This window comes from Lytechinus pictus, chromosome 4 (assembly GCF_037042905.1).
Source record: "Lytechinus pictus isolate F3 Inbred chromosome 4, Lp3.0, whole genome shotgun sequence".
NCBI classification, from domain to species: domain Eukaryota; kingdom Metazoa; phylum Echinodermata; class Echinoidea; order Temnopleuroida; family Toxopneustidae; genus Lytechinus; species Lytechinus pictus.
The window spans coordinates 14,593,361-14,610,721 of record NC_087248.1 but is presented as its reverse complement, the minus strand read 5'-3'; the positions used below and the strand labels follow the sequence as shown (position 1 = coordinate 14,610,721).

Here is a 17,361-nt window from a genome sequence, read left to right as displayed (position 1 = left end):
AATATTATACGCTACACAATTTAATTGTATAGACGCATTTACAGTTCAGAGTCAAACCAAATGCTATTTCTGCTTAGTCAGGTCGACCTTTTTTTGGTGAAAACCAGATGATGATTATTATTATCATTAAGGGACAAGGATAATAAACGCAAGGTTGAGGATACAAATACAGGATACACACACCCCGGAGAGCATTTAATACAACAAATTTTTATATTTTCTCCTGTAGTTGTTATATTTGCGACTTGAAAACCTTGCGTTTGATTGGCGGTGAGTAATATTTCGCCATTGAAAACTTGCTGACAAAACTGCTCAGTCGTGAAACACACCTCTCTGTCATTCCCTCCGCGAATACCTACCAAACATTTAGGCATGTAAACACTATTTCTGCATGCAACGCAATCTATTTTCATAAAAGCATCGGGTTGAATTAAACGCGTTAATAAATTTAGCCGACATCACAACATATAGTTCTCATAACGTCGGTCGACTTGACCAACCGACATGGCCCAGGATCGACCACCGAATCGTCAACCAACTCGCGTTGGACTGTGGTGCGTCCCCCGATCAACCTCAACTGTATTGACCAAATGTCTGAGCGCCATTGACGGAATGGACGTCTATCTGGAGATCTATTCCTATGCTGCTCTACTGAGAGGCTACTATTCCACGTCGACGGGTCGTAAGCTTCCCCTCGACATCGTCGGCAACGAGGCCGTCTACGAAGAGGCTAACGACATCTGGGAGAAAAATGTCGGCTACCGAATGTCGCCGAGATGGATGTCGTGAGTACAATTTTCTCCAGAGTTGACGGACGACACTGTTTTTTTGGTTGGGTGGAACGGAGACCGCCCAAGATTTTGACGAAAAAATTTCTTTTTGTTTGGTTAGGCTCATACATGTACATAAAACATTATAATCTGTATCGAATTTCCTCGAATGATAGTTTTTAGTTTTCTCTTCCCTCTTTTTTCGTATATAGCCTTAAAAGAGAATGCATCAAAATCAATTGCTAAATCTATAAGAATGATTTATTGTCTATTTTAAGAATATAATTTTTCTCGCACGCTTCACTCGATGGAATTTCTTTTTGAAGTCAAAATCGTTTACCATAATTATTAAGTACTACAACCCCCTCATTTTTATAAATCTCTTCACCTGCTACAACACATCAATGGTGGAATCTCTTTCTGAATACCACTCAAAAAGTTGGTTGGAAAAGTATATGCCTACACGAGGAGTACATCCAAGTACAGTGATATGGGAGGCAGGGGTGACCGCCCCCTTTCTTAAGTGGTAGAGGGGGGGGGGGGGGTAGTGAACAAGAAAGAAATGTGAATGAAGACCATTAAACTAGAGCTCTTGGTCGTGTAACTCTTTAACCGACCCAAATCATCAACCTGGGGAAAAACGATCACACCTTTACGTAATCTTGCCCCCTTAAAATCTCTCCCCTGCAACAAACACATATATAAATTATGTAGCTCAAAGGGGGGACCGAGATCAATATGATATTGATGAACGAAGAGGAACTACATTCCCTTACGTTAATATATGCCATAAAATGGTTTTGGTAGAGATGTACAAATGGCTTAACATTCATTTTTGTTATGGCGAACATTTCATTTTTGTTTGTAAAATCTTACAACCAAAATATCGTGACCGGAGGATATTTAATACGACTCGGATTCAAAAAAAAAAAAACCAAAACAACTGCATGGGTATACCGTCTCTTTTAAGTTCTGTAATGTATATAACGTATTTGCTTTAACTGATGTACAATTAAGTACAAAGTGGTAGGCGGTTTGCCGTCTCAATTCCCATAATATAAAACCGTTTATATAATGTATTTGTATTTTCTTGTCCTCTTACTTTTAATTGTGTTTGATTAATTCTCGTTTATATGTATGTACTCATGTTTTTATGGCGAATGAAATAGATAAAATTGAAACTCGATGATGAAATAAAAATACCTATGAGTCTAGGCCTACCCCTCGTGTAGAACGGGCTGCTCCATGGGGATTAAGGTAACGGGGGGACGAACGCCCCCATGATTTAGTAATGCATGGAAAATGAAAAAAAAAATGCTCGTGTAATTGTATATTTTTTTATTCAACAGAAAAAAATACGAGGTTACGACTCGGTTGCCTTGTCTCACCCCCTTCGCGTGCCCCCGGTAGTGCCCCTTTTTTAATGATAGCCAAGCGAGACCAAAGTCTATGGGAAATGCGATATAATAGGGTTTATGTAGTCAGACTAATAGGGCGTTGCCAGAAACTTGCGATTAATTGCAAGTCTATTTTCAAGCATATATGCCGTGCAATAAATTGCGAATTTGCGATTGATTGCTAATCTGCTCCATGAAACAAGGAGCGTAATCTGATTTGCTAAAGTTAAAAGTGATCAATCAACTGTAAAATTATAACAGAATATTTGCGATTGATCGCAAATATTTTCTTGCAACACCCCTAAGCCTCATGGATATTCTTGGCTACAAGATACAGCATAGTTTTTGACACATCGTTCAGCTTGACTGGTGTGACATGATCCGGGACGTGATCGTTTAGACGATGCGCTATTGATGCAGTTTCGAGTCTCGCCTTGAACATTTGTTTTAAAGGTAATTTTTTAATTAAAACTTGAGGCAATACACTGTGAAAACGTTGTTTAAAATTTTAAGCACGTTGTTTAAGTCCGTCACTCTAACAACTTTTGTTTAAACTTTTTAAACAAGTGGTTTAACAAGTTTATACAATTACAGAAGAGCTTAAACAACTTGTTGCTAGAGTGACATGCTAATAAACAATTTGCTTTTTTTCAAAACTATGTACTCTGTAAAAATACAGGTCGAAGATTTGTAGTCTGATTCAAAGCCTCCAAAACAGACTTACGGACTCGCTTGGATACGGAAAAAAAAGGCGCCACCCCCATAGTTTGTACGGGCCACTAGCGTACCTACGGGGGGGGGCATGGGGGGCACTCTGCCCCCCCTGACGAGATTTCGAAGACCTTTTTTTTTTTTTTTTTTTTTTTTTTTTTTTTTTTTTTTTTTTTTTTGCTTGTCAAATTTTTTCTGGTACGAAAATCTTAATTTTGTATTGATGACCCCTTTTTTTTTTTTTTTTTTTTTTTTTGCTTGTCAAATTTTTGGGCGGCCAATTTTGCCCCCCCTGTGAAAAATCCTAGGTACGCCACTGGTACGGGCCCTTGGGTTTGAAGATCGCCAAATTGAGAGGCAGGCAGAGGAACGCAGACATGGGACTAGGGTAGACATCATGACTGTAACCAAAATGTTTAGTTTAAAAAAAATATATGAAACCCTCACTTAAAATTTATACAATATTCGAGTTTAGTAGGCTTATACAGAAAGGATAGAACATGTTTATATATACACTTTCAAGCTACTATGCCTCCGTGAACACTGTAAAAAAAATATTGGGTAAAATTTAACCAGCACGATGGTAATTATGTGTCCAACCTGACTAGCCAATTTGGGGCAGTATTTTACCCAATGCGGGAATCATATTGTCCAGTAAGGTTAAAAAATAAGCAGCAATCACTTTAGAATGGGCAAAATTTTCATCACACTGAATAATAAAAATGCCCAATGTTGGTTGGACACATAATTGTCCTCATGGAGCATTTTTACCCGATAGTTTTTAAAGTGTAGGAAAAAAATGATACGTAAAATAACAAAAACGCACCACAGAAATTTGAAATCTACATACAAAATGAGGAAAGTTCTTGAACAATCCATCTTGTCTAAACAATCAACAATCTGTCCGAACATACTGTACAAAATATGTAGGCCTTTAATAGCAAGGCTCATTTGGTCACGAGGATGTATAAGTCACTGCTCTCCTTTCATCCAAGTTCATTGTTACTGGGACTATCTGTGGACATTAAAGTACACTGTCAAAAATAATTTAAACAAGGCTGTTTAATACGTGAATCAACAACAACACAGTTTAAATTGAAATGTTTAATTATCAATAATTTGTGCATGGTTTTTTAAGATTTTAAAAACTTGTTTTAACTATTTTAACAATGACTGTGCGATTCACATAGCATAGTAAACAGCGTTGTTTAAATTACATTTAACAGTGTTTGGATTGCTATACGCTACGGGTTCTTGATTAATTCGTCATCTTTTGTTTTTAAACTCTCTCTATATAGATATCAAACCATCAAGGAAGATCTTGAAAATGCCAACGGTGACTTCATTCTACTCAAGGAGATGGCATCAAATCCAATCGATCCCCAATGCCTTCCCGGAGGATACAAATACACATTCCTCATCCGGGATCCGACTCGGGTTTACACTTCGGCTAGGAAGATAGCCGGGTCGAAGTATGCCGAGGTCGGCATGATATCTTCCGAAGCCGACTTCGATTTGATCCGAGATGACCCGATCGATAATCAACCAATGAAATGGTACGAAAATCAGCATCGGCTTTGGAAGTACGTGAAAGAGAACATCGATCCGAACCCGATTGTTCTCGATGCATCCGATATCCTTACCCGACCAGGACCGACCATCCGGGCATTCTGCACCGCCGTCGGATTCCCCTACTGCGATAAGCTTCTTCAGTTAAAACCTACGAGTGAAATCCCAAACAATTTTGTCACAGCGGGTAAAAACGTCTTCAAGGAGATGTTTATGTATTATGAGAGAGCTTTCACAAGCACGCGTTTCGTGCCAGATGGACTTGGATCGGTACCACGTGATAAGTTGCCTGATGATGTCATCAAATGTGTTGATCATTCGATGCCATTCTATGAGGAAATGTTTCAGAGCAAACTATGTGTTTTGTAAATCTTATTTTGCATCATCACCACCACCACCATCCTCATCATCATCATCCTCATCATCATAAAAGTCGTCATCATCATCATAATAATTATCATCATCAGCATCAGCATCATCATCATCATCATCATCAAAGTCGTCATCATCATCATCATCATCATAGTCCGCCTTCTCTTTCTTTTCATTACCATCATCATCATCATAATCATCCCCACCATCATGATAAGTATCATAACTATAAATAGTTATTCAACCTGTTGACCAATTAGGTAAAATTATTATTTGTAGACCAATCTTAAAAAAGATTACGATTGCAGTGAAATCTCTCTTTAATATGTCTGTATGAAGAACAAAACATGTAGCCTTTACAACATCCCTTATAGAGATAACATATTTTGATACCTCGAAGTTTATCTCACTGAATAATAATAATAATGATACGACTACTACTTTTACTACTACTACTACTACTACTACTACTACTACTACGACTACTACTACTACTACTACTACTACTACTATACTACTACTACTATTTCTACTACTACTACTACTACTACTACTACTACTACTACTACTACTACTATATTCTACTACTATATTCTACTACTACTACTACTACTACGACTACTACTACTACTACTACTACTACTACTATTACTACTACTACTACTACTACTACTGCTACTACTACGACTACTAAGACTACTACTACTACTAATAATAATACTACTACTACTGCTACTACTTATATGATAATAATAATACTAATACTAATACTAATACTACTGCTACTATTACTACTACTACTACTACTACTACTGATTATTTTATTTATACCCAGGGTATATAGTCACAGTTTTTAACCTGCTCTTTATAAACCATATAAAATCCCTGCATAGCATAGGGAGTTTCACACCGCGACGCAGAACGCTTTCAAGAACATAGAAAATGTATTGTCAATTGCCCTTCATGACAATGTGACACCAAGATTTCTTGTCGAAAATTGGTGAATCAAAACAGCAGTTACACCCTGGACTCTGGACAAACGGCATATTTGCTGTTTTTTTCATCAGATCCGAAACGTAGGACAAAACTGCTGTTTCGGTTCACAATTCTCGACATAGACCACCTGGCTGTTCATTGTCATTTGACGGGCATTTTTAATAATTTGCTATGTTCTTGAATTCGTCCTGCGTCGCAGTGCGAACACTCGCTATTATGTTATTATAACCTTTCTCCAATATAAATGATGAACGCCTAGCAAAACCATTAAAGCACAAGGTTCCACTGTTAAAAGTCTTTGGTATGACTCGACCAGGGAACGAACCCATGCCCCCCCCCCCCCCCGTTCATGAGGCGGGCGCTCTACGAATGAGCCACTATGCCCGGTGGCGTAAAATTTTGTAATTTGAACATCAATAATTTTTTTCAATTTTCAGAGATTATAGCACCGTACGGAGTGTTCAAAGCGTATTTTATGTTCTGAACAGATTGAAAATAATGAGCAATTTGGCGCAACGACATCTCAAACTGTGGATCGAGCGAGGGCGGTGGACGAATTTCGTTTGGGGGGGGGGGTAAAAAGGGCACTTATATATCAAAATGGGCATTTTGGTGCAAACGGATTTTCACCATTAGATTATCATCTGCGTGAAGTAGCTGTGTGTTTGTATTAATAAAGTTGAGTAAGGCCAAAGCGATTTCTGATCGATAGGATAGGCCTATACATTTATGTTTTTTCCGCGAGCGAGCGGTTTGGAAAAAAATTCAAAGCTAAAGTTATGAATTCGCTTATGGTCAATTATGGCGTTAATTAATGTTAAAAGGGCACCCTTGCGAGATGATGCGAGCGCGAATCGCGAGCTCAAACTTGAGACATTTCATGTAAGAAGACATGAGAATTAAACATTTCGAGTATTTTTTTTATCATGAAAATGATGTAAATCTAACTAAGGAATTGACGCGAGCTGAAATATTTAATATATTGACCAGAAAAGAAACCTGATAAGGACTGTATTTAGTGATTGATGAATAGGATACATATCTCACCAATCAAATAATACGAGCGCGATGGGCGAGCTGAAAAATTTTGATATTCCAACCTGAGAAAGTACTTTTGTAACCAAGAACAGAATGAGTACCTTACTAAACAATAATTGATGCGAGCTCAAAATGTTGTGATTTTCTAGCCTAAAATGTATTGTTCTACTACAAAAGGGTATTTCATTTTGATAAAGGACACTTTCCATTTTTTTTTGGGGGGGGAGGGGGGGGGGACAAGTGACCCCCTGCCCCCGGGTATAAAACACTGCCTGTGAATTTTTTTATTACGAACTTAAATCTCTGGGTAAAGCACTGCCTGTGGACTTTTGATTAAGTTACAATTAAACTAAAACTGAATTAAGTAAGTCACCATCAGGTCTTTTTAAAACGATCCCCTGATCTCAATTAGGTTACCTCCATGTTCAGAGCATGGTTAGATGTACTCCAATCACAGCAATCTGCAACTCTGCAATTGCGCCATCTGTCAATGATAACCAGTATACTTCACAGTGGTATATACTTCAACTTTTTCTAATCGACAGTGGTGAACAAAATAATCACCCCTGTTTTATCAGAATTGTACGGTGCCCCTAAGGTGACATGATATATATTTTTTCACAACTCTTTTTTTTCTAGGCTTTTAACTCTGTACCTCGTTTTACAAACTATAGTTCCCTCGGCTTACTAACGGTGGATTAAAAACCAATAGAGCACATTAGTAGTAAATCGAGGGAATTTGTTGGTAAATCAAGGAAACAAGTTATGAAAAAATTCAGATGTCGAGTCACCATTTCTCATGTCCCTGGTTTTGCATGTTTTACTTCCACTAATAACTTCTTTGAGCAGACTACGTTGACAGTTAAATGGAGCTTTAAAAAGGTGCCCATCACATCCGGCTCTCGACTCATTAACTGAAAAATTGCCATTAAATGGGGAAAAAAGAAGAAATTCAGGGTGTTTACAACAAGCATGATCAGAAAGAGTTGACGAGGTATGATGTGTCGGATCTTTTCATATTACTCCAAAATATCATATACTTAAATCGCAATTGTAATATAATTTTCTTATGATATTTCAATAACAAATACCTTATGAAGCATTTGCTGCACAAATATTACGAAGTTTTGGAGTGGAGCGGGGGAGGGGGGGGGGGGGGGGGGGCTAGATATTTTTCAAAATTGTATTGATGTTTTTATATTCGGCATATTTTAATTTTCATTTGTTTCTGCAACTTTTCATAAATTAAACAAAGTAAAAAAGAAAATACATAATACGTAACAAAATATTTAATAATAAAATATGAACAAGGTTGTATATTTTCTATAACATAAATATTTAAAAAGGTTGCAGGGGTTGCCACTATAAGCTTAGCTTCACTTTAAACCAGTAATTAAAATTTGTGGATTTGTTTTTAAGTTTGTGTATATTTTTCTGTATGTATGTAATATAAATAATCATATATAAAAAATAGGGGATTAGCCTTGTTATAGTCCTTCGGTCTTTACCGGTCCCTGCATTCAATAATATTGCTTTTGTTTGGTGTTGTACTATTACTAGTCTTTGATCGTTATCTTTTCTATTGTATTTTGTCTTTTGCCCATTAAAATGTTTTTTTTTGATATTGCTTTACCATGTTCATGTATGCTTTTATTCTGGGTGTAAATACAATATCACAATGGGGTAATAAATCAATCAATTAATCAATCAATCAATCAGGAGGCTTCATGCCACAGTAATTCAGTTAACCTTTTCTGTCCCTGGCGTTCCAATGGTTGGTATTTCTTATTTTGTATTGTTTATACTGAAAATTTATTTTTGTATTATTTGCCGAATAATAATAATTAATATACGCAAAATTACTTGGACTTTGTTGGAGATAATCATGTATAATGTGTTCTGTGAATAATGTATATTATCATGATATACAGAACTTGCGATATAATGAAAAACCACAAGAGACAAATTTTGTTCCAACATACATTGCATTCATACAAATGGAACAATACCTTGAGTTCTACAATACACCATGAACTAGATGAAGAATGGGATACTCCAAAAAAAAATATTAATTTCAGTTTTTATGTCTTTGTTTTTATTCTATTATTCAAAGACATAGCCTATTAGAATTACCAAGGGCGGGTCACAAAATAACCGAATTGAAATAAATCGAAAATAAATTGAAAACAAAACAGAAAGAATCATATGTGGCTTTGAAAAGAAAACAATTTTAGTCCTTAATTGTTGACATTGCCATTATAATGCTGGTAATATACATCATAATTAAATACCACGAAATCAAATTATTATTATAATATACATCATAATTAAACACCACGAAATGGAATATATTATGTCGAACCAGCCCCCAACAAAACGTAAATCTCAACATAACAGTCAAATCAAATTATTATTATAATATACATCATAATTAAACACCACGAAATAGAATATATTATGTCGAACCAGCCCCCAACAAAACGTAAATCTCAACATAACAGTGTGTAGACGGATAGGGATGCGGAACTGGTATGAAAGTGTGTTTGTGTTTGTGGGAGGGTGTGTGTGTGTGTGTGTGTGGGGGGGGGGGGGGGTGGCTGACCCCCCCAAAAAATCATAATCGCTAATTTCAAAGAAAGATTCTGATTGGTTCCTCATCAGTATAATGAGCAAAATGCGCATGCAACGATGATCTTGATAGGCCATTTCATTTAGCAATCAATAGCTTGTCTTTCTGTTATACGGGGCCCTGATCTGCTGATGGTGGTTTTAAAACGTGGACTTTGGACATGAGAGTTGCGGGAAGGGGGGGGGGGGGTGTCAGCAAGATCACTTACAAAGGAATTATATTTATCTATTAAAAGAAGGTAATGGCAGTTGTAAAGTGTCCACAACTAAGTTTTGTATCTTTAAAATTTCCTTCCTTCTCTTGAATTTACGATTATTTAAACACCATATGGATTCATCGTCATAATTATGTCCTTTGGAATACACTATAAAAACTATATTTCCTTCTGATTTCATTAAGGCCTATCTGAACATAATGAAATCATGGCCCTGTATAAACAACAAAATTTACAATAAATCATGCAATCAACTGTTGCAATATGGCAAACTATAATAATGCTACAATTAGTTGTAAATAAAGTTGTGGTATAAGTATGGATAGCCAATTGTTACATAAATCACTAACAGTAGAGATATCATACTTCAGCTCATTTGGCTCTCAAATCATTCACAAATGGCCAGGAAGTATAAATAAATGATTGTCTTCACCATCGATGAATCAGGAAAGAGCACAGTAAAACATAAGAAATATACAACTTAATAAAAAATTTGATACTTTTGGCTTCCCATACTTAAACTACAACTTTAAACCTGAGTTTAAGCTAAACCCGACTTCAGAATACGGGCCATTGGGACGTCAAAGCCTTTATAATTTAGGTTCTTGTTTTCTATCTCAACTTGAACATGACATCAGTGCATTGCGATAGCCTAATATCAATATTATATTGTAACATATTAATTGATAGCTAATAAGCATACCTGCAGGTCTCCGGCTAACCACACAACAAGCTGACATAATTAATTTTGTAGCCATTAATCTATTATGTTACCGGATCCAAATTGAACCAATATTTGATTACATCAATTCTCTATCAATGATTTACACACTTCGGTTATATTTAAGATGCGATCCGAACAGTCAAGTAATGCTGGCTTGAGAGGGTGTTCCTCTTTATGTTTGATTTGCGGTAAAATAAGCTCATACGGTGTAGTATATCATTAACTCAACAAATCCTCCCTGAAATAGAAGCAGTTTTTAGTATCTCGATGATAACTTATCTTTCTAATCGAGAATATAATATTGACTTTCTGCATATAGTTAAGAAATGTAGACTGATGTAGGCCTTCTTGTATAAATAAGAAATATTTATATTTTGATATATATATATATAAATAAATATGCATAATTATTGCCATGAGGGGATTTGAATTAGTGGAAATGCTGGTAGACATACACGGTAATTTCCAATAATGCCTACAAGTAACAGTACAAATCTTATAAGATTTAAGCAATTGACCGTCTTCAGAGGCAACCATACTATCTATCTTTTTCTTTGGCATATACTTCAAGGTAACAATACAGCTGCAGCTAATTGAATTGCATCAGTTTGAGTCATGAACTTCTGAATCTGTTTAAGATTCGTTAGTGGGAATGCAACACTGAAAGGTCTGTTATAGACGACCTTCCGCAAAACTTTACGATAAATTATTAGATGACCAATGTATCTATGTCGAAAATTGCAATACATTTGTCAGCTGCTTTATCATTATTAATAGATTAGATATAAATTTAATATATTCCTAAGACGCTCAAAGGCACACGTAGTCGCCTATTGAAACACTTTCTTGTAAATACTGCACTTGAACGCCTCAAAGACGCTATAGACGTGCAGGCCATTCATGCAATCGCTGCCGCTATATTTATATACTTCTTTACTTATGTTTTGCTCAGCAGCCTGTTTCTTAAATGCAGCTAGATCGGGTGCATTTTAATAGTTGTAGTTTCAGTTTGTGACTGATAAGTGACTACGACGGGTCATCCTAAAATAATTATGTTCTTTGGTGAAATGTTGAATTGCCCTACTTGATATTTTCTCATAAAAAACAGCTACCTTTGGTAAAATGCTTATTATGAATGGGGAGGGAAATGCTCGTCGCTTCTAATGGGCTTCAAAAAATTTATCGGTTAGACTGAAGAAAATGATAGCTTAATTATATTTAAATGACTTTCGTTAATACAAACTTAGATTTGTTTGGTTGATGGCTGTCAAAGCGGTAGAAAACAATACATTTCAAATGATTTCAGTGCCTATTTACATAAAAAAGAAAACTTTCGGGTAAACTGGTACAATAGGGGTATATATTTTCGCTATATCTTTTGCTTCTCAGGCCGTTTGACATACGCATCGTGAAAGAATTTAAGGAAGTAATACAAAAAGCTTACATACAGGACCATAGTCCAGAAAATATTTAGCCAGTTTATGTCGCACTGCCTTCCCGCCGAAAGTTCAAATGCCGCGTAGAGAGACACGCCGATTGAGATGACAAACTGGACGAGCTGGATGACTGTAATCGAGATCTTGATTTGACGAGGCTTGTTGATGATTTTGGCAGCACTCAGGGCGTAGTAGGAGTACATCACAAAATGGACAACGAAATTTAAAGTGGCAAAATAGCGTCCAACAGACATAAAGTCGGCGTGTAAATAGCACGTGTAGACGAGAGTTGTAACGTGGTGATACCAATGGATAAATATTAGTTTCTGCTTGCGGAGGACGATAAAGATCGTGTCACCGAGCTCGAGGACCTTGCTGAGTGCGAACAGCCAAAACCACAGGCCCACGTTCCCGTTGAAGAAATTGGCGTCGCAGATGGTTGCGCGCCACCCGTCTTCGACGACGCAGCGCGCAAAGTCTCTGACCAGCACCACCGCACCAGCGAAACTGAAGAGAGCAAAGCTGCCCGACCATGCAACGAGGGGACGGCGGAGATCGAAAGGTTTCCGGTCGGACATCAACCGCTTTCCTCCGAAAATAATGAATATGTACGCCAAGGAGATGAAGATTGAAACCCACCAATGCTGTCGGAGCCATTGGCCATGGTAATGGGTGTCGAAAGATGATCCTCCATTGAGATATAAATTCCTCAGCACCATTGTTTCAATTGAAGTTATCACAGCATCACCCAGTTATGATTTCAAATTAACAGAATACGGAAATATCCGATTGCTATATGCGGTATAGTATTTGGTCACATCCAATGACCAGTACTTATTCCGGAGGGTTATATGCCAGTCGGATGATCAGCTAATGCCTCTGGCATCGAAATGACTTGAAGACTGTATATGAGCTGATGTATGACGTAGGTCTGAGCATGGAGCGTGCATGGGGGTCAATAAGTAACGTGGTTATTGTTTGCCAAAACGAGTATAATATTTGTTGTTTGGATTCAATGAATGGAACTCGGTTTCCAAATCATGTCATTGTCCTCAAAAGCGTTTTAGACGAGTGATCGAACCATGTTTTGTCTGCATGTATGGGGTGAGCGGATTCAGGAGTGCGGCTTTTTAGCAGCTAGTGATCCATAGTTATGAAGGCCGATTCAATTTTCTATTACGCAATCTTTCTTTCTCTCCATTTCCTCACTTTGGTGTATCTTAAATGTAAGAATGAAATCTCTCTGCTCTGCTCCACCTCTCCATCTCTCAAATTCTCCATCTCCCTCTTTCCCCCTCTCCCTTTGACCTCTGTTCGTCTCTCTTAACTCTTTAATGTACCCTGTTTTTGCCCATCCTTCCATCCATTCTTTCTTTCTTTCTTTCTCTCTCTCTCTTTCTCTCTCTCTTTCTTTCTTTCTTTCTTTCTTTCTTTCTTTCTTTCTCTCTTTCTTTCTTTCTTTCTTTCTCTCTCTCTCTCTTTCTTTCTTTCTTTCTTTCTTTCTTTCTTTCTTTCTTTCTTTCTTTCTTTCTTTCTCTCCTTCCCCTATTCTCTTTAGATGACCGGATAGAATTGGTAAAATAAAAATTGCAACCGACATAAATAATTCAAGAGTGATATTTTCCTCCCGCTATAAGCTAGTGTTTCTGCTCAATTATTCATTAAGTTTATGGGCATTACCTTACCCTACTGCATGTGAATTTTTAATATAAAAAATATTATTACTCGGTCAAAGTTCATTCGCGTACTTACTGCGAATGAATTTTATTGATGCAGACGGGTAAACATCATAAAATATATTTATAGAATGGTGTGCGTCAGTAATAAAGGGATTTTTTTTCTCTCACCTTTAAACATTCATTATACAGCCACACCGGTGAAACAGACTCTATACCTGCCCGATGATATGCCATAGAAAATAACTTAAAAGCGTTGGTCGGTCAGTTGCTCGTTGCATAAAAGTTACCATTATGATAACTTTGCCATCCAATGGTAACTTGCATCGAATCCTTGATTCTGATTGGCTGCTGATCGTTGTTACCACGGTAGTTACCATTGTATGACAAAGGTAGCTTTTATGCAACGGGCCCTTAAGTTGGTTTCGCCTGTGTAACTGTGACACTAGAGTGTTTTCGCACGCCGATGAACAACGCTTTCAAGAACATAGAACAATGTTTTGTCAAATGCTCTTCGTTACAAAGAGCAACCACGACGTCTTTGTAGGAAATTGGTGAATCAAAATAGCAGTTTCACCCTGGACAGACATGCACTGCTGTACATACCAGTTCACCAAATACTTTCCAGCTGTTCATTGTCATTTGAAAATTCAATGTCATTACTTTCTTATTTTACGTCCGATTCTTCTCAAATTTTCAGCATTATGGTTGTTTGATTTTTCGCTATTGATTCAAATAATTTTTTTGGCTATGGGTGGACTTGACATTTAGACTGTTGACTGGGTTGCATGGGCCTCTCAAGGAGCTCCCTGCCTGTTGCATCAAAGAGTGTAAACTTGTACCTTTTATTCGTTATTGTTGGGCCCCGTTGCATACAATAATAAATACAATAATAACTCTTATTTACCCAGATTAGCCACTCTCAGCTGTGAGCTCTTCCAGCGGACCCTGCATAACATATTGCCTTTCTCCATCCTCTTACGTCGAGCGCCTGACACGAAGAAGGAAGAGGTCCCATTTTTAAAGTCTTTGGTATGACTCGGCCGGGGATTGAACCCACGACCTACCGTTCATGAGGCGGGCGCTTTACCACAGAGCCACACAGCAAAAACTGTGGTGTTAACCGGTGTACATAGAGGACCACACCAGTTATTTTACTCCGGTGTTAAATTGATGGTGTTAGTTTAACACCTATATGTGTTATTACAACACCTTTGGTTGTTACATTTACACTCTTTGGTGTTATGTTCAATCTCTAGGGTGTAATTTTAACACCTCGGGGTGTGGTCCTCTATTAACACCAACTGGTGTCAGTTTTAACACCACAGTTTTTACAGTGCACCATGTCATGTGGCTCTAAAAAGTTACTATATTATAGTAACTTTGCAATCAAATGGTAACTACCATGGTAACAATGCTCAACAGTCATTCAGAATCAAGGATTTCAAGGAAACTACCATTAACAAAGTTTCTACACGGCAAAAAACGCGGGTATACTAGCTTGGAATCTATATTATTGTCAACACTAATAAAACGTTGAAACAACACCAGTTAAGAATCAAATCGATATTGGTTTAACACCAATTGGAGTTGCTTAAATACCAAATTGGTGTTAGCCTAACGCAAATCGGTGTTGTTTCAACACCTCTCCGAAATCGGATGTAGACTGATGTAGATACCAGGCTGGTGTTAAATTAACACCGGCGTTTTTGCAGTGTACAATAATTTCAAAGGCACGCGTGCACTCGCCTATATTGAAACACCTCCAAAGTGTGACTGATTTGTGACGACGGGTCGTCCTAAAATATGACCTTTGGTGAAATGATTAATAGCCCTACGCGATATTTTCTCATAAAGAACAGTTACATTTAATAATAATACAATAATATATAATATGATTTATAATAGGGTTCAAAACGTTTATCTCCGGTTAAACTGAAGAAATTATAGCTTATATGAAAATGAGAAAAAAGATGACTTTCGTTCGTATAAACTTAATTTTGTTTGGTTGATGTATATCCAAGAGGTAGAAAGCAATATAATTTCAAATTATTTTTAGTGCGTATTTACATCACAAACAAAACACTCAGGTAAACTGATACATAGGGATAAAGATTTTCGCTATATCTTTTGCTTCTCAGGCCGTTTGACAAACGCATCGTGAAAGAATTTGAGGAAGTAATACAAAAAGCTTACATACAGGACCGTAGTCCAGAAAATATTTAGCCAGTTTATGTCACAGTGCCTTCCCGCCGAAAGTTCAAATGCCGCGTAGAGAGACACGCCGATTGAGATGACAAATTGGACGAGCTGGAAGACTGTAATCGAGATCTTGATTTGACGAGGCTTGTTGATGATTTTGGCAGCACTCAGGGCGTAGTAGGAGTACATCACAAAATGGACAATGAAGTTCAAAGTGCCGAAATAGCGTCCAACAGACATACAGTCGGCGTATAAATAGAATGAGTAGACGAGAGTTGTAACGTGGTGATACCAATGGATGAATATGAGTTTCTGCTTGCGGAGGATGATGAAGATCGTGTCACCGAGCTCGAGGACCTTGCTGAGTGCGAATAGCCAAACCCACAGGCCCACGTTCCCGTTGAAGAAATTGGCGTCGCACATGGTTGCACGCCACCCGTCTTCGACGACGCAGCACCACCGTACCAGCGAAACTGAAGAGAGCAAAGCTGCCCGACCAAGCAACGAGGGGACGGCGGAGATCGAAAGGTTTCCGGTTGGACATCAACCGCTTTCCTCCGAAAATGATAAATATGTACGCCAAGGAGATAAAGATTGAAGCCCACCAATGCTGTCGGAGCAATTGCCCATGGTAATGGGTGTCGAACGATGATCCTCCATTGAGATATAAATTCCTCAGCACCATTGTGTCGACTGACGTTATCGTAGTATCACTCAGTTATATTTTGAAATTAAAAGAATGCCGGAATATCCAATTGCTATAATACAGTATATGTGTTTACACCAAATTCCATGCAGGCCTATATGAATATGAAAATCAGATGATGATGGCACCCTCTGGTATATTTGCAGACTGTGTTAGCTGGTGTACGACGTATTTTGAATATGAAGCGTGCATGGTCAATAAGTAAACGTGATCGTTGTTTGCCCAAACGAGTTTAACATTTGTTGTTTGGATTCAATGAATAGAACTCGGTTTTCAAATCATGAAAATTGTCCTCAAAAGCGTTTTACACGAATGATTGAACCATGTTTTGTCTGCATGTTTTGGCGTATGGGGTGAGCGGATTCAGGAGTGAGGCTTTTTAGCAGTGATGACGGTCGGTTTTGTTTTCTATTGCTCAATCTTTCTCTCCCTTTTTCTCGCTTTGGGTGTATTTGTAATTCAAGAATAAAATCTCTCTGCTCTGCCCCCTCTCTCTCCCTCTTTCCCTTTTTGACCTCTGTTCGTCTCTCTTTACTCTCTAATGTACTCTCTGTTTTTGCTCATCCCTTCTTTCTTTCTCTCCTTCCCCTTTCTCTTTAGAAAGAATTTGTCAAATAAAAATTGCAACTGACATAAATGATTCTAAAGATATATTTTCCTCCCGCCTATAGGCCCCAGGCCCAGTGTCTCTGCTCAATTATTCAATAAGTTTCAAATCGATGCGCATTACATGTACCTTACCCTCCTGTAAAATATTTCAATAAAAGAAATATTTTTACTCGGTCAAAATTCGTTTGCGTATTTGCGTATGAATTCTATATGCAGACGGGTAAACACCATACAATATAATTATAGATGGTGGGTCAACGGTAAAGGCAAGTTTTTCTCTCACCTTTATACATTCATTATCCAGCCAGGCGC

At 37.6% G+C, this 17,361-nt stretch overlaps 2 protein-coding genes and 1 pseudogene across 2 annotated transcripts; 1 reads left to right on the top strand and 2 right to left on the bottom strand.

The window, feature by feature from the left end:
* The first annotated feature begins 287 nt into the window (after window positions 1-287).
* On the top strand, window positions 288-8,910 carry LOC129258404 (uncharacterized). The gene is made up of 2 exons (XM_054896683.2): window positions 288-785; window positions 4,177-8,910. The coding sequence occupies exons 1-2, from the start codon at window positions 505-507 to the stop codon at window positions 4,814-4,816; spliced, it is 921 nt and encodes a 306-aa protein (XP_054752658.1). The 5' UTR covers window positions 288-504; the 3' UTR covers window positions 4,817-8,910.
* Window positions 8,911-11,704: 2,794 nt separating this feature from the next.
* Window positions 11,705-12,677, bottom strand: LOC135153879 (very long chain fatty acid elongase 6-like). Its single transcript, XM_064098460.1, has one exon. The coding sequence runs from the start codon at window positions 12,573-12,575 to the stop codon at window positions 11,790-11,792; it is 786 nt and encodes a 261-aa protein (XP_063954530.1). The 5' UTR covers window positions 12,576-12,677; the 3' UTR covers window positions 11,705-11,789.
* An 811-nt stretch (window positions 12,678-13,488) lies between these two features.
* LOC135153966 (very long chain fatty acid elongase 6-like) lies at window positions 13,489-16,724 on the bottom strand (annotated as a pseudogene).
* Between the last annotated feature and the right edge of the window lie 637 nt (window positions 16,725-17,361).